The sequence below is a fragment of the Stenella coeruleoalba genome (genome assembly GCF_951394435.1).
Source record: "Stenella coeruleoalba genome assembly, chromosome: 11".
NCBI classification, from domain to species: domain Eukaryota; kingdom Metazoa; phylum Chordata; class Mammalia; order Artiodactyla; family Delphinidae; genus Stenella; species Stenella coeruleoalba.
In genome coordinates this window covers 61,151,102-61,176,656 of record NC_137157.1, presented here as the reverse complement: position 1 = coordinate 61,176,656, position 25,555 = coordinate 61,151,102, and the positions used below count along the sequence as shown (strand labels likewise).

Sequence of the window (25,555 nt, the reverse complement as noted above, 5' to 3'; positions counted from 1 at the left end):
TGTGGGCTCTGTGGTAGTTCCTGGAATTTGTGTAGAAAGGGGAGAGGCTAAGTTATGAAGGTTCAAGATGGTGCATACAAATTAGAGCACTGGTCAGGGAGTCAGAAGACTGGGGCTGTGGTCCTGGCTTGGCCACTGACTAACAGGGTCAAGGAGACAACAAGAGGATTGAAATTTACTGGACATCTCTCATGACATAATGAGGTGACATTGCCCTCATCTGTGCAGCTCCTCAAGCCCCCTGATAAACATACCAGTTGGCAAAGACAGGCTGAGTACTTTGCATGTGCAGCTTCAAGACAAAGTCCCAGCCCTGCCTTCCCCCAAATCCTCCTGTGTGGAAATGGCAGGTCTGCTACTACGTGCCAGACTCCTTGCTGCATTCTGATATCTACTATCAAAGATGCACTCTTAATGACAAATCTGTGAGATGGGTATGTCGTTATTCTTTTTTAAAGGTGTTTTTTTTTTTTTTTTTTTTTTGCGGTACGCGGGCCTCTCACTGTTGTGGCCTCTCCCGTTGCGGAGCACAGGCTCAACGGCCATGGCTCACGGGCCCAGCCGCTCCGCGGCATGTGGGATCTTCCCGGACCGGGGCACGAACCCGTGTCCCCTGCATCGGCAGGCGGACGCTCAACCACTGTGCCACCAGGGAAGCCCCGGGTATGTCGTTATTCTTGTTTCAAATGAAGAAACTGAAGGCAAGAGAAGGTGAGTAACTTCCCTGAAGTCACCTAGTTGGTAATAGTTGGAACCAGTGTCAATCCCAGGCCTTTTGAGCCTATGTTACTTCCACCATCTCAGTCTGCCACCACGAGCCACAAAGGTGTGTGTGTTTTAGCATTACATATTTTAATATGTTTTTTATTTCATTATAAAACAGGAGAGTATATAATAAAGCCAAGTTGTGCTGAAGTATTTATAGAAGGGAGAGACCTCTGTGGGCTGGAAGCCTTCATGGAAAAACTGGTAACTGAGACGTTTAAAAAATTTCATCCTTCCTGTCCAAATAAATGTATTTCTCCTACACAGGCAAATATTTTTAAAATGTATTTCAAAAGTTAGATTTCTGGAAAAAGAAAAGGAGGAGGTGGGGGTAGTGGCTTCTTTAAAAAGCCCATTTGGAAGGAACTCCTGGGGTAGGAAGGAGAGGAGGGTGGTGAGGGAAGGAAAAAGCCAGACTCACAGCCTCCCCGCACCCCCGACCTTGCCGTTTTCTGAAGACTCCGTTTCTTTATCTCCATATTGGCCTAATATTTGAATCTGGGAAAGAAATATAAAGGTTCTGAGAAGGTGATTTTGAGACAAACCAGAGATTCTTGGGATCGTTCTCAAGAAGGAGAGAAAGGGGCTTCTGAGTTGCAGCAGGCGTTCAGGACAGGTCCGGGAAAGGATTTCTGGGGGTGGGCGGGGGTGGGGGGGTGGGGAGAGGAATGTGGCCCCTGGAATGAGGGCTGAGTGGAGGTAGGGGGCCTCTTTTGCAGAGTTTTGAATGCAGAAGAGATTCTTTGCTGCGTGGGGCCTGGCCTGGGCGCTGGGATTGATTAGCAGACTCGTAATTTAAGGTGGCTCCGAAAATGAGCAGCGGCTGATGGCTAGGGCCACAGAGCACAGGACTGGTCCTGCCTGACGGGCCTTCCCCAAGGGCCTTGCCTGCTGGGCAGCACGGGGGGGGAGACACTGTAACCCCAGCCCCACCCAGCCAGACCCCCGCCCCCCTGCTCCGGCCTTGGCTCGTCTTCCCCGAGCCAGCCCCTCCTGAGTGGGCTGCTGCTGGGGGAGAAGGATTTGTTTGCTCCGGACAAATACAGTTCTCCCATTTCCAAAGAGTGTTCCAGTCAGGTGGGAGAGGGAAACCTTCCAAGCACTCTCACTCCCGGGCAGGTTCTTACTGGGGAGAAGAATAGGATCAGAAGAGGGTGGGCCACTCAGCGCTTCCTGGCCACTGTGGTGTGCCTCTGTGTGTTTCTTTCACGAAGCACTCCTGTGTATTGGGGAAGTCAGGTTCCTAGAGGAAAACAAGGAGGAGAAAGTAACTGTGAGTAACTACTGTGTACGAGGCACCTCCACGGTTGTTCGATTCTCCTGACTCCTGATAACTGGAAAAGGGGGATAATATTATCATCCTCATTTCGGTTGATTGATTGGCTGCGCTGTGCGGCATGTGGGATCTTAGTTCCCTGACCAGGGATGAAACCCGTGCCCCCTGTAGTGGAATCGCCGAGTCTTAACCCCTGGACACCAGGGAAGTTCATCATCCTCATTTTATAGGTAAGAAAACTGAGGCTCAGAGAGGTGAAGTGACTTGCCCTAGGTCACACAGTAGTATGGGAGCAGCTGCCTCTGGGAATGCTTCTCTCCAGGAGAAATTTCACCTTCCCAGAAGTCTTCTTTCTCTAAGCTGCCTTCTTGTGTGAACGCTGGACACCCTGTTGGCTGGGCTCCTTGCCCTTGTGGTGGCATGTAGGCCAAGTGATGCTGGTGGGAGTGTCCAGGGCTCAGAGGGCCCCGGTCCTGGTTTCTCAAAGCAGCCTAATTGCTGTGTGACTTTGGGCCGCTGCTGAGCCTCTCTGGGCCTCACTTTTTCCACTTCTTCCTCGGGGAAGCCCCTGGGTTAATTTATTTATAAGTCAGCTCCAGGTTCGCTGTCTGGGAAGATGTCAGCAAGGCCGCAGACGCCTCACCTGAGAAACAGCTCCCCCACCCAGGCCACAGGCGGGCGGATTATGTAACAGGGTGTGCGGCGAGGGTTGGGGAGGGGGGCCCGCGGGGCGGGGCCAGGCCCTTGCGGCTATTCCGGGCGCCGCTATTTTTAGCCCCATTGATGAGGCTGCGTCGGCCACGCAGCCGGGATTCCGGAGACGTCAATGGGCGCGCGTCACTGTCCCCGCCCGCCCGCCGGGGGAGGCGAGCCCGGGGCTGGGGCGGCGGTGCTGGCGGCTGCGGGGGCGGGGGGCGCGGTCGCGGCCGGAACTGGGGGCCGGGGGGGTCCCCGGGGGCGGGGGGCGCGGGGCCGCGGTGGCGCGGCTGCAGGAGCGCGAGGCGGCGGCGGCGGAACAGTGGGGCCCCCCGCGCGGCGTCCGCGATCCCCGGCCGCCCGGCCATGGGCGCTCCTACGCTGCCGAGCCGCTCCCCGCCGGCGGGGGCGCGACCCCGGAAGGCGGGGGCGGCGAGGCGAGCCAGGCGAGTCGGGCAAGGGGAGGGGGCCGGGGAGGGGGCTCCGGGGGCCCCGGGAAGGGTGCGGTCTGCGCGGGTGCGTGGCGGGGGTCGGGGCCGCGCCGGGAGTCCCGCTTGGAGACCGGGGGGCGTGGGGGCAGGGACTGGATTCCCGGCGGAACCGGCTACATCCGAGTCAGACCCCGAGTGTGGCGGCCAGCGCTTTCTCGCCCCAGCCCGCCAAGGGTGGGGTTTGGCCCGCGAGGGGCGCTGGAAGTGGCCAGGCCGGAGGAATTCCTTCCATTTCCCCGCTGGCTTCCAGGAGTTAGGGAGCTCGGCTGCCAGGACGCCGAGCCGGGAGGGACCAGAGTTGCCCGGTGCAACCCCTTCGTGGGACTGAGCTGAGAAGCCGAGCCTGGAGAGGGTCTCGTGGAGTCAGGAGCGGACCTGGGATTAGAAGTGCTGCAGAGGTGGCATCTCCAGTGGTTTCCAGTGGAGTAATAATTTGGGTTGGGGGCTAGTATTAGGGGTGTGCTGGGAAAAGGAAGGCTGGGCAGAGGTAGGTGGATTGAGAATAGTTATGCCCGAAGTGTGCTGATGTAGTAGGAGGCTTCAGTGGTGACTTCAGCCTTGGCCCTAGACCCACACCAAGTGAATTGGTTGAAGACTTGAAAGGGAAGCCAGCCGACTCTTTGTAGTGACCTAGAGGTGAGAGGAATGACAATGACAAATGTATAGTACGGTAAAGCCAAGATTCCAAGCGATGGCAGCCAGGCAGAAGGATGGACCAAGTCTAGCAGGATGAATGAGACTGATTATGAATGTTGAGGCCTGTGCTGTAGTTAAGAAAATTAGCTGAGAGGTTCAACCCAGCAACTCAGGCCCTGGAGCTTCCCACTGGCTCTCTGGTGTTGGCTGTCAAATTGCTCTGTGCCCGCTAAGCAGGTCCAAGGAGGGAAGGGGGTTGCCTGACCCTGGGCTCCCTGGTTGGGCTCCCTGGGTTCTAATCCTAGCTTTGTCACTTCCTAGCTGTGTGACCTTGGACAGGTTGCTTAACATTTCTGTGCCTTAGTTTCCTCCTTGTTAAAACGTTCATAATAAGAATAATGCTTTTCTCACAGTGTTGTGAGGCTAAAATGAGAACCTGAGTGTAAAGTGCTTAGTGATATATTTAGCACATGGTGTTCAACAAATATTAGCTGCTGTTGTTATTGTTGGTAATAGTAATATGCCCATTTCTGGGTGGGGACATTGGCCAATGCAGAGTTTATGCCATCAGGAAGCCACCAGGGCTGCAGAGGGCCTGTCATTCATGTCCTGTTGCAAGGAGTTCAGATAAGAAAAGACTCAGTTGATAGGAGGGAGGAGAAGGAGGTTTCAGGTGGGTTCGTGCGGGGCTGGGGGCTCCTGTGTCAGTCGTGACTCAGCATAGGAGGGAACCCTTGGAGTTTGGGTCTGCCCCCAAGTGGAGGGGACAGCTCCTTAGCCGCAGTGTTCTCCCTGCCTCCTTCCAGGTGACTGGCTGACCCTCCTCCTAACCCTTCCTGATGCAGGCACGTCTGAGTCCCCCTCTCCCGCATTCCACAAATACTTAACTGAGCACCTATTAGTACTGAGCTCTGGTTTGGAGACTGAACTCTGCAGCCATTGAGAGACACGTAAACAAACGCACAGCATTAGTCCTATGGCGATGGTAAAAATAGGTTCACGTGGCGGTGTGGGAGTGGAGGTGAAATGGGAATGGAAACCTGATTGATGAGAAGGCGCTAGCCACACAGATATCGCAGGCAGTGACTTTCCTGGCAGAGGGAACAGCCAATGCAGAGGCTCTGCGTGGGGCAAGAGAGCCCACGGGGCTGGAGCACAGCAGGGAAGGGGAGCTGGAGAGCAGGGGCTGGGGGCTGAAGTCTGGCCTGAGGCGCCCACTTCCTTTGGGGGGGAATCACTTTCTCCTCCTCCAGGCCCACTCAGCCCCTGGTTTGTCCTCGGCACAGGGCTGACTGGAACCAATGTTGATTCGTTCCTGCATCGTAACCTCCTGGGGCCCCGGGACCTTGATCTGCTGCTTCTTGGATCTCCCACTGTTTGAGGCTCACTGGCTCACAGTAGGCCCTCTGTAAATGCTTGTGGAATGACTGTTGAGGATGGGATTTGGATGGAGGGCAGGAGATGGGATCAGATGCCTGCTCTAAGATGCTGTGAATCACTTTCTGGGCACCAACTGGATCCCCGACTCTGACCCCTGTTCTCAGATACAGGGTCTTCCCGGGCACTCAGGTTGGGCCTGACTGTGGTAAGAGGTGTTGGGCCCTCCCTACCCTTTGTCCTCAGCTGTGGGCTGGAAGGGAGAAAAGGCAAGGTTGGTGGGGTCGGGGATGGGGAGAGGCTAGGGCATGACCGCAGACCGTTTCTGGGGTACGGGAAGATGACAGGGTCATTCTGGGAAGCAGGTGTAGGCTGTGGGCTGGCCCAGGTTTGCAGCCTGGTTTTGCCTTCTGTGTGGGGTTGCACTCCCTCTAGATGATCCAGACCGCCTTCCCCTTCTTCATGCCCTGCTCCCCATTATACCCACAGGGATATTGGGGTGCTAATAGCTCTGTAAGAGGAGAATCTGGGTACCATGGGCTAGAGGAACTCCCCTAAGCCTGTGGACCGTGGGACAGAGGTTAGGAGGGTGAAGGAGTCCATCACCTACCCTCTGGGACCCCTCCTCCTCACTTCCTCTACCTGGCACCGTGGAAGCATCTACTTCTCTTTTCCTAGATCTCATCGGCCTGAAGGGCATCCTGATAACCAGGGAAGATCACGCCTTGTCTGGTCCTGCCCTCACCTTGGGGCCCAGGCAAGAGAGGAGAGGGCTGAGTAAGGGTAGGAGAAGGGAAGGAGAGGAGTGGGGTCTGCGTTGCCCTGGCTGAAGCCTTTGGCACCAGCAGGGTTGGGGGAGAGCTTGAAGAGGCTGAAGGGGTGGCACGCACAGGTGGCCCTGGAAGTAGAGGCCAGGTGCCCAGAAGTGGCTTGGAATAGGAACCAGGTCTGGGGTTAGCTTTTATGTGTCATCATTCAATTTCTCCTAATAATGATAGCACCTGTGTGTATCCAGCACTGTTTTAAGTCCTTTACACATATGAGCTCATTTTAAGCCCGCTGGTAACCGTATGGTTGTTAATTTTAGAGATGTCAATTACAGATTCTCTTCTTTTTTTTTAGACTATTTATTTATTATTTATTTTTGGCTGCATTGGGTCTTCGTTGCTGCGTGCAGGCTTTCTCTAGCCGCAGCGAGCGGGGGCTACTCTTTGTTGCGGTGCACGGGCTGCTCATTGTGGTAGCTTCCCTTGTAGCAGAGCACGGGCTCTACACGCGGACTTCAGTAGTTGCAGCACGTGGGCTCAGTAGTTGTGGCTTGCAGGTTCTGGAGCGCAGGCTCAGTAGTTGTGGCGCACGGGCTTAGTTGCTTCACGGTATGTGGGATCTTCCCGGGCCAGGGCTTGAACCCGTGTCCCCTGCATTAGCAGGCGGATTCTTAACCACTGCGCCACCAGGGAGGTCCCACAGATTCTCATTTTCACAGATGAGTAACAGAGAAGCTATGTAACTTGCCTAAGGTTACAAGTGATGGAGCCAGGATCTGAACCCAGGCCACAGGGCTGCAGCATCCATGCTCTTAACCCCTCCACCCCAAGCTGGACCTTCCAGCTCTGTGACTGGAATCCCTTCAGAAAGGATTTCCTGAGAGTCCCCATGGCTCAGATTAGAAGGCTGGGCTGCCTAGAGATGGGGGCATGGAGCCCTTGCTCTGCAGCCTCTGAAGCTTTGGGGGCCAAGTTGGAGCCCCTTAAAGGAGAGAGGGGTATTCTGCTCTGTCCTCACAATAGCTCCCTTTTCTCTGCCTACAACAGGCCCTTTTGTGCACATCAGGGAGCTGAAAGCTGGATTGAGGTACCCCCCTCCCCCCAGGAGTGGGGTGTGAGGCTGAGGAGCTGTGTCTCCAGGGCCCTGAGGTGCCCCAGACACTGTCGGCAGCTCCTGGCCACACCCCACATTCCCAAGTGCTGTTTGCTTGCGGTGTGGGCCCCCAGCCTCTGACGCCCAGCTCACGGAGGTCCTTGGGCTGCCTTGTCCCCCCTCATGGCCCGGGTCCTGCTTCTGTTCCCACTCCTGTGTTTTCTGGCTGTGCTGTCTCCAGGGAATGGTCCCGCTAGCTGGTTTCTCCTCTCTCGCGTGGACTCTCCCTCTGCAGGCCTCCACTGTGGACAGAGGCCAGCCCCAGCCCCTCCCTGGTGTCGGCGCCTTCTGCCAGGCCCCGAAGGCCCGAGGGATGGTCGAGTGTTGTTCGAGGACTGTTGGTCCATCCAGAGGGGTGAGTGCCCTGCTGTTGCCCCTTGTACGCCCCTGGGGCCCCTGAGGTGGGTGTGGAGCTGCCTGAAGCGGATGTGGTTTGGGGGATGGAGGGGGAAGCCCTGCAGAGGTGGTGGGCGAGGTGCTGCTCAGCATGGGAGATCTGATTTCTTCAGTGGTGGGGGTAACGCGGGGGCAGGGAAGGGGGGAAGCCTGACTTTCTTAGCAGGACAGACTGGGGGGCTCTGGGCCTGGGTGTCATGGGGTTGTTGGGGATGACAGCTGCTCCCAGGGCAGCATGTGCCTCGTTCTGGGAAGCTGATGGGGTGGGGTTGTATAGCTCAAGGCCAGGCTGGGAGTATAGCGGGGCAGACCTGGGGGATGGGAAGTTGCCTTGTTCCTAGGGTGTAGACACTGTACCAGGGGAGTGCGTGAAGGGAAACTTGGACCACCCCTTGCCTCCCTGAAAGGGTGATGACTGCCCCCTTCTGCGGTGGGCCTGTAGGTCCTGTGGGGTCTGGTATGGGGCGGGTGGCTCTATGAATGGGGAGGATCTCGCTGACCAAGGGCAGGGACAGACCCTTCACTTCATCCAACATCCCTGAGAGGGAAAGTCTCAGACTTGTGGCCATGGCCAGAGAAATCCGTGGCCGTCTAGCTCCCCTCCTCTTCTTATGGCTGAAGAAACTGAGTTAGAGAGGGGACAAGGCACTTTTCAAGGTCCTACACTGAGGACGTGTAGACCCGAGCTCAGAATCCAGGTCTTCTGGATTCTGGGCAAGCCCAGTGGCCCGGTCAGCTGATGGAGGACATACCTTCCTTGCCTGAAGATGCCTCCGGAGAAGACACAAGCTGATCTGTGGGTGAGGGGCGGAGTGTGGGAATGGGATTTCCACCAGGCCTTTCCTTGGGGACTTGAGGTACTGGGGCGGGGTCAAGGGTACATAGTCCTGGTCACCGTGTTTACCTGAGAGAGCTGGAGTTCAGCTTGGCGCCCTGGACAGGGACCCTCTTATTCCCTTCTTCCTTGCCCAGAAACGAGGGTCATCTCTGAGCAGCACCCCCTTCGGGCCTTGAGAGATCCCCAGATGAAGCAGGAGCTGGCTCAGTATCCCACCCTGGACCCCCAAACTCTGTTGCCTCTTGTGGAGTTGGTGTTCGAGGTGCAGAGAGTCCCAGAGAGGTGGCTGGGATGGGGAGGATGGGCTGCCCAGCCCTCCAAGCCTGGAGGGAAGGAGGGAAAGCCCTGGGAAGCAGGGCCTCCTGTTCCGGGGGCTGCGCTGGGTATGCACCTGGCCTCTTGCTGGCAGCAGGCACTGTGCCACCAACCTCGGGCTGGGGCAGGGAGAGGAATTACTGTAAGTGGAAGAGGCAGGTGTCCCTGGTCAGCTGGACATCTGGACTCGGGAAGCACGTGAGTGAAGATGACAGCAGCGGCCGGGTGTCTTTCCCTCCGCTCAGCCCCCACCTCTGCCCTCAGGTCAGACGCGGCCTGCTGAGTGCCTAGCCTTCCCTCTGGGTACCCAGTGGCTCCTGGGGCCAGAATTCCTTGCGGTCAGTCCGTTGTCTGGGTGAGGGTGGTGATTGGGTGGAATTCCCATGCCAGAGGTGCTGGCAAGGCCACCATGAGTGCTGCCAGCGGGGGCTCCACGAGTGCTCCAGCTGCTGGTCCTGTGACGTGGGCACCTGTCTGCCAGGCCCGGGCACGGGCCCAGGGTCACGCTCATGCCAGGGCTCCCGTCAGCTGACTATTTTAGGCTCTTGCTGACCTGGGCCAAAGTCAGGCCTCAGCCAGAGGGCCCTGAGGCAGCTCCCCCTGCCCCCAGAGGCCAGCTCCGGTTTCAGCTATATAAACAGAGGAGGACATGCTGGCTTGGAGGCCGCTCCGTGTCCTGAGTCCGCTCAGCTGGTGCACAGCCTCGGTCGGCAGGACGGGCTGACTGGGCGGTCACGTCTCTTCCCGCAGGGCTTCCTGAGGCCACTGGGAAGAGTCCCCAACCAATCCCGGGATTCTCCCTTGGTGCAGTTGTCCAGGCCCTCAGAGAATCAAAGCAGATCGCGTGGAGGAAGCTGGTGAGTCTTAGGAATGGGGAAACCGAGGCACAGGGGCTGGGCTGTGTGCATCTTTTTCCATTGTGACCGTCCTCACTGTGGTTTCTTTGGCCTCCAGAGGGGGAGGGGCGGAGGAGGAAGCAGGGGTGGCCGACCCTCCCGAGGAATGAGGGTAAAGGCTTTTTGGCACTTGGATGACGGGAGTTGGACTTGGATCCCTTTGTGGTTGAGAACCAGGCGACGAGGAAATAGGTGATGCCGCCTGTCTCCTTCCTCAGAGATTTGCAACAGGGTCTTCCATCCTCCTGTCCTGTTGACCCGGCCTGGACAACACTGGTGTGCTCAGGCTGGGGACGGTTGCTGGAGTGAGCTGGGTGTCAGTCAGGTACCTCAGCACTTGTCCTTGAGTAGGGTCCCTGGCCCCCCAGCTGGTTGGGACTTGGGGTCTGAACTTGTGGATTGACGTCCCTGAGCCCGCCCTCGGCCCCTGCCCCGCCCTACTTGCCTGGCTTCCCGCCTGGTTTGGTGCCTGAGAAGCTGGACTGGAGCTAGGCTTGGCAAGTCCGCCAACCGGCTTGCCACAAGCACGCTCCCCGGGAGCCGGGCCAGGGGCTTGGGCCGGCATGGAATAAGCGGAGCTCCTTACGTGGGAGGCTGTGTGCTCTCCTTCTCGGTTCTTGAAAAAAAAATTTTTCCCTTTCTGAACGTGAGTCTTTAAACGAATCCAGAGCCTGTGACTAAAAATACTTCAACAATAGGAAAATGCATCAGTCTTTCCGGCTGGGCCTCGTTATCAGAGGGTTTTTATTTTGGAATTTGAAATTTTGCCCAGGGAGGCTGGGTGGAGACCTTGGGCAGGCACAGGAGAATTTGGTGGGTTGTTGATGTTGTGCGAGGTGGTGGGAGAACCCCCTAGGGTCGGGGAGAGAAGAGCTGGCCAGGAGCTGAGCAGACTGAGGGGCATGGAAGGAGATTTTTTTTTTTTTTGGCTGTGTTGGGTCTCCGTTGCTGTGCACGGGCTTTTCTCTAGTTGCGGCGAGCGGGGGCCACTTTTGTTTGCAGTGTACGGGCTTCTCATTGCCGTGGCTTCTCTTGTTGCGGGCTCTAGGCACACGGGCTTCAGTAGTTGTGGCACGTGGGCTTGGTAGTTGTGGCTTACAGGCTCTCGAGCGCAGGCTCAGTAGTTGTGGCGCACGGGCTTAGTTGCTCCGCAGCATGTGGGATCTTCCCGGAGCAGGGCTCGAACCCGTGTCCCCTGCATTGGCAGGCGATTCTTAACCGCTGCGCCACCAGGGAAGCCAATGGAAGGAGATTTGAGGAGGCTACAAATGAGGCGTGGGTCGACTCTTCCCAGAGGACCTCCATGATCTTGTCTATGTTTTCCAGCTCTGTCTGGAGGTTCTTCCTGAAGTCTGATCTTGTTGCTTTATGTTGTATGTGGATTCCTTCTGGCCTGATAGCGGGCTGGGGGTTGAGACATCACTGGACTGGAAATGACCTCTGTGGAGAGAGGTCTGACCTGCTCAAGTAACCAGCTCTCTTCGGAGTATCAGTTGAGCACTTGCTGCACACAGTCCGGAATTTCCCTGGTGCTGGGCATACTCTCATTTCCTTTCACGCAGCCCTGGAGAGGGAGAGGTGGGGATGGGGGTACTATTTATCTCTGGGTCTTGAAGAAGGAGGGTGCTGGCTCCCCATCGAGCTGACGGCGCTGGTGTCTCCTTTCTGTGCCTCCCTCAGGATCCTGCTGCGGGTCCCTAGAGCCCCAGCCCCCAGACAGTGCTCCCATTTCACTGTGAGCCTCCCCCTTCCGTTAGTGACTTGAATTCTAATAGCACCGGGACTAGTGATGTTGTCAGCATTGGGCAGATGAGGAAACGGTCCCGAAGAGGGCAAGGGACTGGCCCCGGGTCACACACCAGGCTTGCTGGCTCCAGGTCAAAGATGCCTCTGAGAGTTCCTTTATCTTTTGCCTCTGCTGGGGCTGGGGTGAGAAGTGGAGGGTGGCGGCTGACCTGCCCGTGTCCTTGGGAACCTGTTTTCCCGGGAGGTAACAAAACGTGTGGTCGTGGCAGGGCCTGGACAAGGGCCAGAAGATCAGACCTGGGCCTGCCCCTACATCCCCAGTTCCCAGAGCTGTCCGTGGAAGCCCCCTGGAGCAGTAGGCAGAGCTTCCCTGCCCACGGCACAAATCCCCCTGCCTGCTGCCAGGGCAGGAAGAGGAAGTGGCTGGGTCAGGCCTGGAGATAGGTCCTGGGGCTAAGGTGGGGAAGCTGGGGTGGGGGGTGGGGGGGAGGAGGCAAAGCTCACTCCCTCTGCCTACCCTGTGGGAAGGGTGTGGAGGCCCATGGGTGAGGATGGTCTTGGCGAAAGTAGGGCAAGTTCCTGCCCTTTGCTCAGCAGGGGCAGGGGCCAGCCTGAGGTGGGCGGGGCAGCGTGGGAAAGGGGCTGTGCAGTTCCACTTCCTCCGTCTCCTATTTACCCACCGTCTTGGCTGGGGGACGATGGTGTACTTTGGCTGCCCATTTGCGGCCTGCCCTGGGCTACTTACTGTTGAGGATGCATGAAGGGGCCTCCTGCCAAGGTGGGAGAGACAGGGCCTTGCCCTCCCGTTCACACACTGGTTGTCGGGGGAGGGATGGCCTGAGCACGAGAGTCCCCGAGCCCCACAAGATTTGACTAGCAGGGGCCAGGCCCGAGCTGAGTGATTCAGAAAACATGCTGCGAGAGGACCCCTTTCTGATGTCAGATGCTGCAGCCTCTCCTAACCGTAGCTGTGCTCTTGAGTATGTGTCGATAGAACGAATAACGTAATGAGAAACAGCCACTGTTTCTCTGTGATTTCAGTAAACTCCAGCAGCATCTGCCTCCATTTGAATAAATACGTCTCTTCCATTTAGGTGTGGCTATTTTTGTAAATAAACTTTTCTTTCTGAAAGTATAACACACATACAGAAAAGCATGCAAATCACAGACGTGAAATCTTCAGAGCATAGAGTGTGATTACTTTTCCATACTGAGCACACCCAGGTGACCACCGTTCAGACTAGGAACTGGGACGCTTCCAGCCCCCCCAGAGACGCCCTCGTAGGCACTGCTGTTTCCAGCTTATAGGCCGTGTGCGTACCAGCTCTGTGGTGCACTTGTGAGACTCGAGGCTTGTGGGGCCAGAAGCCAGAGCTCTGGAGTTCAGAGTTGAGGGCAGTGGGTCTAGCGCAGAACTGGGAGTTCGGGGAGTCTGATTCCTGGCCGCTAAGCCTCCTCCTCATTTATAAAATGTAGGTGGTAATTCCAAACGTAGACGGTTAGGGAGAGGGTTAAGTGGAAGAATCCACGTGACGTGCCCTAAGCCGAGGGTCTGACCCTTCACTGGTGTCCCTCACTCCCCCACCCCCAAACCCTCCAGTGAGAAGGTACTTATTATTAAGAGTTAGGCTGGTCCAGGAGGGTGTTATGAGCTGAATTCTTAGAGGATGAGTAGGGTTAGAATAGAAGGAAGAGGAACAATGTGCCCAATGGGTGGTGGGAAGGTTTAGCCCAAGGTCTTTATGTTGGGGCAGCAGGGATCCTGGGGGTGGTGAGGGTAGATTGGTGGGCTGTGCTGTGCTGTGCGAGCCTGACCTCGGGCAGCTGTCTCGTCTCCAGCACAGCATCTTTCCCTGCCCTTCCTGTGTTATCACGGCCCTGCTTTACCTTCTGGTCCTCACCTCTAGTTTCGGATACCTCTGCTATCATTACCTGTCTCTTTCCAACCCTTACCTACCCCACAATGAGCTGTTCACTCTGACCTTGCTCCTAAAGGTTGGGCTTAGTGGAGTCCCTTGGAGTCTCCGTCCAGTCTTCGACCAGCTTATGCTCCAGGTCTCCCAACGTCTGCATCAGTTATGCCTTTTCAAGAGTTCCACCTTGGCCAGATTCCACCTCAGAGCCCCAAGCCACCCTCCCTGGAGGGCATCTGGCCAGCAGGGATGAAGCCTGAGGTCCCCAAGCCCCTCTCGCCTCTCCCCTCTCTGTCTTAGGCTAGGTGCTCCCCGGGTGTGTTCCTACAGAGGGACTGCCTTTTTCTCCTTATTTACTTATTTTCAGAGTGTAGTGTGTTCCAAGCCCCCAGCATCCCCCACCTCCACAAGCATGGCCAGGGGGTAGCTGCTGCTGTCTCTTCCACCCTCTGCCTTTGGGGCAGCAAGACTGCAACCTGCAAATCTGCCATCTCCCGTGGAGATGGGGCCCGGGCCGCAGGCACAAATCTGGAGGCTGGATGCTGAGACGCGGAGATTTAGACTGGAGACCTGGACAGCTCCTCGCCACACTTGAGTTCCCTGGGGCTCCTGGGTGGGCCTCCCCATGGGAAAGGTAGGGGATGGTCTGTGTTGCTCTTTACAGATGGAAAGTGGTGGGGAAAAAAGGGGGTGCTAGGGCTCAAGGCTAGGTCAGCTTTCAAAGAGCCATTAAGGCTGCAGCTCATATACTTTTTCTTGTCTCTTTTTTTCTTTTGCTGATGAGTTTTGGAGGGAAGAACACTGACCTGGGAAGAATATTGGCCTGGCTAATCATCTTTTGCTAACATATTAGAATTGTTTTTATTTTCTGAGGAAGGCCCTGCTGGGCGGGGGGGGCGGGGGCCTAGGTGGGGAAACCAGCCCGTGACCCAGCTGGGTTAGTTTCACCAGCCCGGACTTGTTCGTGCTTCTGAGCAAGGTGCAGCTCTTCTGGGAGCCCTTGGGTCCTAATCTGCAAAATGGGAAGACATGAATTATATTAGTGGTTTCAAACCAGTTTTAAGCTGTGGAATCCTTTTTATCCAAGTAATATCTTCTGCAAAAGCCCAAGACAAAGAAAAACAAAACTTTGGCTAAACATCATCCTGCCCACACTTCATCTGCACGCAGGTGGCCGTTGAAGCGTCTTTGGAAGGTGTTTTAGCAAAGGCCAGAGCTCTCTGAAGACGGGTCCATGTTGAGACTGTGGGCTGCAGTGCGGGAGCTATGCTAGGTTCTGACCGGATCACCGAATGATGCTGGTGTTACATGAAGACTGCTCCATCCGTGGTGGACAGTAGGGTTTGGAAAGAGGAGGCAGGCTGGTGAAGGGGCAGTTTCTTAATGGGTGCGGGCAAGAAGAAGGGAGAAGGGGAGGTCGTTGGCCTCAATCAGCTGGTCTGCTGCCTTCAGGCACCAGTGAGGCGTGGGCTCTGGCTGGCAATTAGGAACGGAGGATCCAAGAGAAGTTCCAAAATAGAATTTCAGGAAAGAGTGAAAAGTAGCATGTGGGGCATCAGGAGCAGAGATGGGTGGCAGGCGGGGAGTGCAGAGACGGCAAGCTCTGTCTGGAACGGGTGACATTTGAGGTGCTGGTGGGACCTTTGAGTGGACAGAAGTGGGGGCTGGAGAGCAGGGTGTGGGAAACCTGAGACGGAGGTGAGAGTGGAAGTGAGGAGCAGGAAGTGCCTCAAGGGTAGAGGAAAGTGCTGTTGGGTAACCAGGGGAGGCCAGAGTGGGGTCCGTGGGCGCAAGCTCAGTGTGGAGAGGGGAGAGGGGGAGGGGTGTGGGGAGGGGCTTTCTTCTTCTAAATATTAGCCTTTTCCTCCTTCCTCTCCCACCTAGCAGGCGAGGGCTCCCGGGAAGGCTGCAGGTGGGAACTCCTCGATCATGGACAGCGGAGGGTGTGAAGGGATCCCCTAGAGATGTAGTCAGGTTCCACCCCAGTGTGCCACCGCCTTGCTCTGTGGCCTTGAGCAAGTGCTATTATTTTGCTGAGCCTGTTTATTTATAAAGTGGGGAAGAGTCGGCACAGATTCGAAAAGATTTCTCAGGCTCCACCCGGTTCTGAAATTCTGTAATTTCCCAACTAGAGTGCTTTCACCCTGTCAGGGACTGGGGAGGGTAGTGGTGAGAAATCAACTTCAGCTGTGAAGCACAGCCAGTTGGCCTGTCTTGGGCTTGGCGAATCCCTGCCCTCCGGAAGGTACTTTGCATGAGAAATTGGGGGGAGGGAATAAGTGTGTGTGTGTGTGTGAGTGTGACAGCCGAGACCCCGCTGGGGAAGAAGGGTCAAGTGCAGTGGCAGCGCCTTGGGCTGAGGTGGGGGGCGCAGGTTCCCCGGGTGAGTCTCTGAGTTGCCCGCCCCAGCCCTGGGCCTTCCCCGTGCCCGCTGGAAGGGCTGGGGAGGGTGCAAAAGCGGAGCCGGGCGCGTTCGTGGCTCCCGGGAGCCGCCGGAGGGTGAGGAGCTCCTCGTCCGGGGAAGCCCCGCAGCCACGGCGCTAGAGCACCCTTTTCTTGGGCTCTGGCCCTCGGGCTGCTTATTTCGGCTCCAGGGGCCCCGGGCCGGTGCTGGGTCCTGCCGGAGGAGCCTGGCGAATCCGCGAGCTGCTATTTTTAGCTGGCGCAGAGGGCGAGAGGGGACTATTTATAGATCAAACAATCCGCGCTCCCTGCGTCAATGGAACCCCGCGTGCGTCACGCGCGCAGACATTCCAGGCCCCCCCTCTCGCCCCGCCTCCTCGGGCTCCCCGTCCCCGTGCCTACCCCTGGCCGCCTCCCGCCGGAACCGCGCCGCCCCCCGCGCCCTTGTATGGCCAGAGCTCGCCCGGCCGCGTGCGTCAGTGGCGCCCCCGCCCCTCCCCGTGCGTCACGGAGCGCTTAAGAGCAGGGTCCGGCGCGGCCGGGAGTCCCAGTGGTGGAGGCTGCGAAAGTTGGGGGAGTGTGCAGGACCGCGGGAGCGCACGCGGGATCGGGCTGCGACTTGGGGCGCCGGTCCTGGGCACGGGGAGCAGGAGCCAGCCGGGTAGGTGACCCCCGGGAAGCGTGCATCTCCACAGAGCTCTGTTTTGGGTTGGGGGGCTTGCTGCATGAAGGAGATGGGTGTTCGCGCGGGCAGAAAGGGTGTTTTAGGGTCAGCATGAAGGAGGGCGGGAGTAGGATGCAGTTCTGGCGTGGGGGGTTAGCGGTTGGAACGGGATGAGGACTCAGATCGGACTGGAGTTTACTGAGCGCTGTGTGTGTGTGTGTGTGTGTGTGTGTGTGTGTGTGTGTGGCGGGGGCGGGGGGGGGGCCGTGTCTGTGCAAGGTGGAAGCCACAGAGGGTTAGGTTGGTGCCGGCAGTGGGGACCTGTTCAGTAGGAGACTGGCTAGAGTTCAGTCTCCCAGGGTCCTTTAGTGGGCACCGGGCGCCTGGGACTTAGTTGCTGGTTGGGGTCTCAGTACAGTGTGCGTGGGGGAGAAGGTGCACAGAGCTTGGGCTGCTGGGATGTATCTGACTCCTACCAGGATTGAATTTCCAAAAGGGTCTCCTTCTTCCCAGCTTGTCAGCTCGCACCCCAGCCGTTAGTTGTTTTCTTAACACTTTAGAGGCTGTGGCTTAGTTTGTGGTGACCCGCAGCTGCAAGTTTCTCCCTGGATTATCTAGGAGAGGTCTAGATTGTTGAGGTCAGCATTGGCTGAACTGTGCAGGGGGTGCTGCTGTGTGTTGGAATAGAGGCGTCTTCTCACCGGCAGGAGCAGGGTCTCTGGAAGCGTAGGGAAGATTGTTTTTACTGTAGCTTGGATCTGCGTCTGTCTGTGTGTGTGAGAGAGGGAGAGGGAGGGAGAGAGGGAGGGAGCGTGGTGGAAAGCGTCATCCTTTGGGATCCTTGGTAGGCAGTTGCTAATGTTGCGTTCTGTGGTGTGGTACCACCTAGAGGATACCAGCCCTGCCCCACTCCCGCCTTGGTCTATGTTGGATCACACAGGTAGGGTGCAGCCTGAGGCTTGTTCAGCACGACAGGTGCAAACCACAGTGTTGCCAGGACCCGCCTGAAGCTGGATTCTCCCTGCTCCCTCCTTCAACCCCGCCTCTTCCTTCTCCCTGTGCTTCCGCCAAAGGCTACATGTAGGTCCATATCTTGTGTCATTAAGTACCTGCATGAAGGCAGGAGTGGGGGTAGTTTGGTGGGGATTGATCCGGATGTGGGACGTCCACGTGGAGAAACGGGATTTGAATAAGGCTGGAACGCCCAGCCCAACCCTGTGTAGCTGCTGCCTCTTTTCCTCCACCCAAACCCATCCCTGCCCAGGCTGTCCTAGCGCAGGCAGACGTGGCCACCCTTACCTCTTGCAGGTGCTCAGTGCCTCTGGACGGGTGCCACTGGGTGGGTGGGGCCAGAGTTTCTGGGGGCTCTGTTGTCTGGGTTGGTTGTGGGAGTGTCAGGTCAGGGGTGGAGCTGCCCTGTCCGGGGCCCAAGGAGGTGGGAGAAAGGCTAGAACCAGAGGACTCCCTGGGCTCTTGGCCAGGAGGTGATGCCAACCTCGGCCCCTCCTGCTGTCCCCCTTGACTATGGCGCTCTGCTTCAGCTTGCTTTCTTACCCAGCCTCCCTCCCTGACTGATGAGGCCAGGGTCACGGAGACCGCCAAGCCAGGAGGCGGGATGGGGAACTGTCCCGGAGCCTCCCCTGCGTTAGTTTTTGACTTGTCTGCGAACTTAGGGATCCCCCCCGAATGATGCTCCGTCTGCTCCTTCAGGCTCCTCAGGTTTGGGGCAGGGTGTAAGCACCTTTGCCTGAGCTCCTGGTTTCTTCAGGGCACAGAACTCTTCAGTGGAGGGACCCGGGCTTCCGGCACTCACCAGCAGGCTCCCCCTCTTCCCTGCACAGCCATCTCCAGCCTCCTGGACTCTTGAGTGTTCTCATAAAAATAACAGGGGGAGACGCTTTGGGGGTAGCAGAGGAATTCCTCTTCAGGACTTCTCCTGGAAGTCCAGGGGCTGCTGTCTCCCTCACGCTCCCCCTTCCAGCACGCGCTCCCCCTTCCAGCACGCGGCCTTTAAAGGTCTGGAGCCAGGTTACCTGATCCCCTGGGGAGCTGGGGACTGGGTAAGGAGGCCGGGCTCCCTTTCTCTTTGCTTCTGGGAGCATCCCAGGCAGCATAGAGTGGGTGCCTGTCCCCAGATGGCAGGACTGGGGTGCGCGTGGGATCTGCAGCCTTTGCTCAGTACGTAGGGTGGGGACGGGTGGGGGTGGGGGTGGAGGGGCACAGGCTCACTGCTGCTTAGGCTGCTTTCGTAGGCAGCTGGGCCTTTACTCCCAGCTCCTTTTCCATCTGCAGGATGTCCTTCAGCCCAGGCACTGGCACTGTGTGGGGAGGAGGAGAGGGGGTTTGGGAGAGGCTGGGCCATGCCTGGGAATATTCCCAGAAGTGCCAGGTTGGAGGAACGACATATCTGCTCCCGGGACTGGGCTCAGGCCTTGCCTGGCTGCCTCTCCCACCCACCCTTCTCCCAGCCCCCACCCATGCTTTACCCAGTAAGGGAGGGGCAGGGGGCTGGAGGAACACAGCTTTCCCCTGTTCCAGCAGAGAAATGCTGGCTAGATGCCTTCCCTAGGGTTCCCAGGCTGCCTGGGGTGTGGCTGGCCTTCCGACTTGAGCCCACTCTTGCTGGGCCATTGCCCAGGGGCTTTGTGACATGGAGGTCGAGACAGTGCTCTGGCTGGGGACCAGGATTCCTGGGTTCTGTGGTGGGCTGTGGCCCTAACGCCTCGTGTCCCCTGTCTGGCTGGGACTCCTGCCACCTGGCAACTCAGGGGCCTATACTTAGAGGTCAGGCCTCAGGCTTCTCTCACTGACTCCCCACCTCCCCACCCTTTGGTCTCTTCCTTCTCCAGAGATGCCCTGTATCCAAGCCCAGTATGGGACACCAGCATCAAGCCCGGGACCCGGTGACCCCCTGACCCCCGAGCTCAGCAAGCCCACCATGGACCTGGCCAGCCCTGAGGCGGCCCCCGCTGTCCCCACGGCCTTGCCCAGCTTCAGCACCTTCATGGACGGCTACACGGGGGAGTTTGACACCTTCCTGTACCAGCTGCCGGGAACAGCCCAGCCATGCTCCTCGGCCTCCTCCTCGGCCTCCTCCACGTCTTCATCGTCAGCCACCTCCCCTGCCTCCGCTTCATTCAAGTTCGAGGACTTCCAGGTGTTCGGCTGCTACCCCGGCACCCTGAGCGGCCCTCTCGACGAGACCCTGTCCTCCAGCGGCTCCGACTACTACGGCAGCCCCTGCTCAGCCCCGTCACCGTCCACGCCCAGCTTCCAGCCTCCACAGCTCTCTCCCTGGGACGGCTCCTTCGGCCCCTTCTCGCCCAGCCAGACTTACGAAGGCATGCGGGCATGGACAGAGCAGCTGCCCAAGGCTTCTGGGCACCCCCAGCCGCTGACCTTCTTTTCCTTCAGCCCTCCCCCCGGCCCCAGTCCCAGCCTGGCCCAGAGCCCCCTGAGGCTGTTCCCCTCGCAGGCTGCCCACCAGCTGGGGGAGGGAGAGAGCTATTCCATGCCGACAGCGTTCCCAGGCCTGGTGCCCGCGTCTTCACACCTCGATGGCTTGGGGATGGTGGATGCGCCCGTGACCCCAGCCAAAGCCCGGAGTGGGGCTCCGGGTGCAAGCGAGGGCCGCTGTGCCGTGTGTGGGGACAACGCCTCTTGCCAGCATTACGGTGTCCGCACCTGCGAGGGCTGCAAGGGCTTCTTCAAGGTACTGGGCTGCCCGGGGGGTAGCTTTTTATGACAGGTGGGACAGGCTGCTCTCTCACCCCAGCAGGGTCTGTGGTGACTTCCCTTGGGTTCTCCTCCCAACAAGTTCTGCTCTTTAAGCAGAGGGCAGGCCTGCCAGGTGGGCTACTGTCCTGGGAGCAGGGAGCTGGGACCTTTTCATGCTGGGACTGGGGCTGTAGAGTTATGGAGGGAGGGGTGAGAGCTGGGCAGAGGGTGCGGGCTGCAGGGGTACCCACGAGGGGAAGTTCAGTGGCCAGCCTCTAGCTTTCCTCTGCCTGGCCTCCCCCCACTCAAGGTCCTGGTGGGAAGGGGGGCCCCAGGCACTCGTGTTCCTGGCGCGAGATGAAAGGATCTGAGAAGAGGGCTTGGTGCTTGAGGGCTGGGGGTGGACTTGGGAACAGGCTGTGTGTTTGTCCCAGTGCTGGGTGCCTGCTTCGCTTCCCGTCCCCACCCCCAGCCCCTCCTCAGCCCTCTCGTGTCTGCCCCAGGGAAGGGGCAGGCGGACGCAGGCACGTTAAGAAGTACCAGCTGCTGGGGAGCCCCGAGCCCCTAATCTTGTGTCCTGAGGGTGAGGCCGAACCCTCCCCCAGTGTCCCCAAGACTTTTCTCTTCCTTCCCCCACCCATCCATCTCTCCCTCCCCTGCCACCCAAATGTTAGAAAAATAGCTGTGAACAGAGAGCGCTTTTGTCTGCGATGGCAGTAGGATCTGGTCGCTTCCCTCCCCTGGGCTCCCCCCATCCCCACGCTCTGACAGCGTGTTCCGTGTTGCCCCCCCCCCCCCCCCCCCCCGCCAGCGCACAGTGCAGAAAAATGCCAAGTACATCTGCCTGGCTAACAAGGACTGCCCTGTGGACAAGAGACGGCGAAACCGCTGCCAGTTCTGTCGCTTCCAGAAGTGCCTGGCTGTGGGCATGGTGAAGGAAGGTGGGTGGCTGGCACAGGCCCAGTGGGACAGCGGCGGGCCTGAGTGGGGTGGGGCCGGCAGAGTCCCCCAGACATTTGTTCTGGTGGGCCGCAGGGCAGGGCATGCCTGGGCCCTACTTCCTCCCCGACCTCTGGTCCACCTGCCTGCCTTGTGGTGGGGGAGGTCCCTGCAGAGTCCCCTGGGTCTCGGGGGCTCTAGGTCCTTGCACTTGGGGTTGCTGCCCGGCACTGCTGGGCACAGCTTGGGCTGAGAGGCCCTTCCCTGGCTCCCTTCCTCCCTTGCTCACCCTTGCCCATTTCTCTGCAGTTGTCCGGACAGACAGCCTGAAGGGGCGGCGGGGGCGGCTCCCTTCAAAGCCCAAGCAACCCCCGGATGCCTCCCCTGCGAATCTCCTCACCTCCCTGGTCCGGGCACACCTGGACTCGGGGCCCAGCACTTCCAAACTGGACTACTCCAAGGTGAGGCCCCGCCTACCCCACGTTCAGCGCTTTCCTGCACATTAGAAAAGCCCCAGTTCCACAAACTGAAAAGAGAGGAGGCCCCTCCAGGCTGACCCGATGGGAAAATGTACCCCTTTGGGCAGGGGTCAATTAGAAAAACGTGCTCCTTCCAGCAGCTGTGGCCCTGGGTTAATATGTGAGAGTTGGCAAGCAAGTGTGGGCAGAATCTCAGCTCCACTCTCACCCCCGGGATCTGACATCCGAGGGAGGGCGCGTCATGGCTGTACGTGGCGGCCTTGGTGCGGGGCTTTCCCTGGGGTCTGACCCGGCCAGGCCGCTTCCTAGTTCCAGGAGCTGGTGCTGCCCCACTTCGGGAAGGAGGATGCCGGGGACGTGCAGCAGTTCTACGACCTGCTTTCGGGTTCCCTGGAGGTTATCCGCAAGTGGGCTGAGAAGATCCCCGGCTTTGCCGAGCTGTCCCCCGGGGACCAGGACCTGCTGCTGGAGTCGGCCTTCCTGGAGCTCTTCATCCTCCGCCTGGCCTACCGGTGAGCTTCCGGCTGTCTGCTCACCCCTCACCCTGCCGCCCTGCCCTCCAGCCCCTCTGACTCGTGTCTGCATCCCTGCCCACCAGGTCTAAGCCGGCTGAGGGGAAGCTCATCTTCTGCTCGGGCCTGGTGCTGCACCGGCTGCAGTGTGCCCGCGGCTTCGGGGACTGGATCGACAGCATCCTGGCCTTCTCTCGCTCCCTGCACAGCTTGGTCGTCGACGTCCCTGCTTTTGCCTGCCTCTCTGCGCTCGTCCTTATCACAGGTGGGTGGCTAGTTCCACAGACCTGGGGAGATGGGGAGGGCCTGAGGGCCTGGCCCTGGATGGGCGGGCACCTGGCGCTTCCTGGGCCCCCACCTTGTGGAGCGAGGGTGATTAGATGCAGAGAGGGGTAAGCATGGCTCAGGGCAACACAGCTGGCAGGTGGCAGAGCCAGGCTTCAGGCCCAGCTGTGGCTGACTGCAAACCAAGCCAGCCTGTGAGTTATCCCAGAGGACCACAGATCCTGATCGTGTAGGTGTCATGTGTGGCCTAAAGTTTGGGTTTGTTTTTAAAATCTTAATCGTGTTGCACACAGGAAGTTTTTACAAACGGAGCATGTGCACATAAACAGCACCTAGATCGAGAAACAGACATGAGCTTCCCTGGTGGCGCAGTTGTTGAGAGTCCGCCTGCCGATGCAGGGGACACGGGTTCGTGCCCCGGGCCGGGAGGATCCCACATGCCACGGAGCGGCTGTGCCCGTGAGCCATGGCCGCTGAGCCTGCGCGTCCGGAGCCTGTGCTCCGCAACGGGAGAGGCCACAGCAGTGAAAGGCCCACCTACCGCAAAAAAAAAAAAAAAAAAGAGACATGACCGGGACACCAGAACCCCTCCTGTGCCCCCTTCCTGTCATCAGTTCCCCAAAAGGTGGCTGCCACCCCGACTGCTAATAGCACAGATTAGCTGTGCTTGTTGTGTACTTTATGTAAATATAATTACGCAGGATGGAGTTTTTGGCATTAAATGCGGAGGTTTTCGGGTCTCTTTATTTTTTAAAGCACCAGAATCTGCCCCACCTCTTTTTCACTTAATTTTTTTAACTGAAATTTCACAAAGCTACATAGGGCAAAAAACTGTAGGACAGAATCTGAGGCACTCTGGGCTGCAGAGAGAGTGTGGTGGGTTTTGAGGCCTGCTTTCCCTGGAGGTGGCCTCTGAAACCCTGCTGCTCAAACCCAGGGTTTCTCACAAACAGTCTGGGGGGAAAAAAACCAGAAACCAAAAGCAACACTGGCCTCGTCAGAAAACCTGCGTAGGGTTTTATTTCCTTTTTGCGACCTTAGGCAAGTCATTTAACCTCTCTGGGCCTCACTGTGTCACTTGGAAGATGAGGATAATGAACGTTGCTGCCTTGCTAGGCTTCTGCTGGGGCTCAGAAGCGGGCTCCTGTGCTTTTGCACAGTGCAGAGGGCTGTGGGGCCTGGTCACTGGCGGCCGTTCCAGAGACCTGGGAGAGGCCGGGGAGAGGGGCGTCTGCTCCTCAGCTGTGCAGCTAATCCTGCACCTTCCCCGCAGACCGGCACGGGCTGCAGGAGCCTTGCAGGGTAGAGGAGCTGCAGAACCGCATCGCCAGCTGCCTGAAGGAGCACGTCTCGGCCGAGGCAGGCGAGCCTCAGCCCGCCAGCTGCCTGTCCCGCCTGCTGGGCAAGCTGCCCGAGCTGCGGACCCTGTGCACCCAGGGCCTGCAGCGCATCTTCTACCTCAAGCTGGAGGACTTGGTGCCCCCTCCGCCCATCGTCGAGAAGATCTTTATGGACACGCTGCCCTTCTGACCCCAGCCCAGGAACACGCGTGCACTCCGTGTGCACGCTCACACGCCACCCCACGTGCCTTTAGCCCACGGCCCACGGACCCCTGGAGCACCACCCCTCAGCCTGGGCCTGAGCTGCAGACTGGCCGCCCCTCCCCGCCACCTGCTCTGGGAGGTCGGCAGGGAGTTCATGCCCTGGGGGAGGGGGATGCGTTCACAGGGGTGACCCTTACTATTTGTCTTACCCCCCAGCCCAGCCCCGGTCTTTATGTTTTTGTAAGATAAAACCGTTTTTAACACACATACCGCCATGCTGTAAATAAGCCAAATGCTGCTGTAAATACAGGAAGGAAGAGGTTGAGGTGGGAGTGGGGTTTGGGAGGGAGGGACGGGCCCCCACCAGCCTCCTCCTACTTGCTCTCTTCCCGCCCTCCTTCCATGTGTACATAGACTCACTCTAGGAGGAAGACAAGTGACAGATTCTGACATTTATATTTGTGTATTTTCCTGGATTTATAGTACGTGTCTTTTCTGATTAATATATTTAATATATTGAATAAAAAATAGACGTGTAGCTGAAGCTAGGATCCTGTCTCTCTCTGACACCCTCCCCCCCACCACCCATCCCCCAAATGGCATGAGAGGCAGGGGTGGCACCCATAAATCTTGGATGTTACCAAGCTGAGCTTACTGGCCTCAGTTTACTCATTTGTAAAAGGTGGAAATAATCGCAGCTGCTTCATGGGGTTGTTATGCAAAGCACCGAAACTAGTTTCCGACACGGAGAAAGCTTCTGGGAAGCAGGCCTGGCTCGTGGATGGGGCCTGCGCCTGGAGGCTGATTCATCCAGGGATAAGAGCACCGGCTTTGGCTGTAAGTTCCTAACCTGGGGTGATGGCCTCTGATTCGGCTTCCACATCTGTAACACAAGGAGGAGGGCATTCCCCACCTCACCTGGCTGCTGGGATTGCGAGGGTGTGGGTGTGGTGCTCACCATAGGGCTGGGTACAAGGCAGCTCAGGATGGTGATAGCAGCTATCATTACGCAGTAGACGTTTTCTTCCCATCGCCATTTTCAATATTTCTCCCCACGCGTCTAGCACCCTCTTGGCAAGGAAACTGTTCTGAGGTCCCTACCTGTGCCCAAATACCCCCACGTAGGTTCTCCATCCCCCAAGCCCATCAGATGCTTAGCTGGCTTAAAATGTAAATTCCTAGGGACTTCCCTGGTGGCGCAGTGGTTAAGAATCCGCCTGCCAATGCAGGGGACACGGGTTTGATCCCTAGTCGGGGAAGATCCCACATGCCGCGGAGCAACTAAGCCCGTGTGCCACAACTACTGAGCCCGCGTGCCACAACTACTGAGCCCGTGTGCCACAACTACTGAAGCCCGCGCGCCTAGAGCCTGTGCTGCGCAACAAGAGAAGCCACCACAATGAGAAGCCCGCACACTGCAACGAAGAGTAGCCCCCACTTGCCGCAACGAGAGAAAGCCTGCGCACAGCAACAAAGACCCAACATAGCCAAAAATAAATAAAATTGATTCTTTAAAGAAAAACAAAAACAAATTCCTAGGCTCTGCCCCAAAGACTCGGATTTGACGGGGTGGGGCTCATGGAGCTCTACCTTTGCCCAGCACCCAGGTGTTTGTGAGGCTGGAGGCCTGGAGGCCACTCTTTCGAGAAACATGAACGTAGCCTGACCCTAACCCGAGGCCCAAGGTAGCCACGCGGGGTCCGGCCCCTTTCCCTGCTCTCAGTGCCCTTCCAGCCTCATGACCCAG

At 58.1% G+C, this 25,555-nt stretch overlaps 1 protein-coding gene across 4 annotated transcripts; it reads left to right on the top strand.

Moving 5' to 3' along the window:
- Positions 1–6,004: 6,004 nt before the first annotated feature.
- NR4A1 (nuclear receptor subfamily 4 group A member 1) lies at positions 6,005–24,742 on the top strand. Of its 4 annotated transcripts, XM_079937975.1 has the most exons (9): positions 6,005–6,024; positions 7,397–7,516; positions 9,461–9,567; positions 19,182–20,044; positions 20,861–20,990; positions 21,298–21,449; positions 21,777–21,979; positions 22,066–22,244; positions 23,538–24,742. In XM_079937975.1, the coding sequence occupies exons 4-9, from the start codon at positions 19,184–19,186 to the stop codon at positions 23,792–23,794; spliced, it is 1,782 nt and encodes a 593-aa protein (XP_079794101.1). In that variant the 5' UTR covers positions 6,005–6,024; positions 7,397–7,516; positions 9,461–9,567; positions 19,182–19,183; the 3' UTR covers positions 23,795–24,742. The 4 variants fall into 4 exon arrangements, with proteins under 4 accessions (XP_079794101.1, XP_079794103.1, XP_079794100.1 ...); XM_079937977.1 differs by lacking the exon at positions 9,461–9,567 and having other exon boundaries at positions 6,019–6,024; XM_079937974.1 differs by lacking the exon at positions 6,005–6,024 and having other exon boundaries at positions 7,377–7,516.
- The last annotated feature ends 813 nt before the right edge of the window (positions 24,743–25,555 follow it).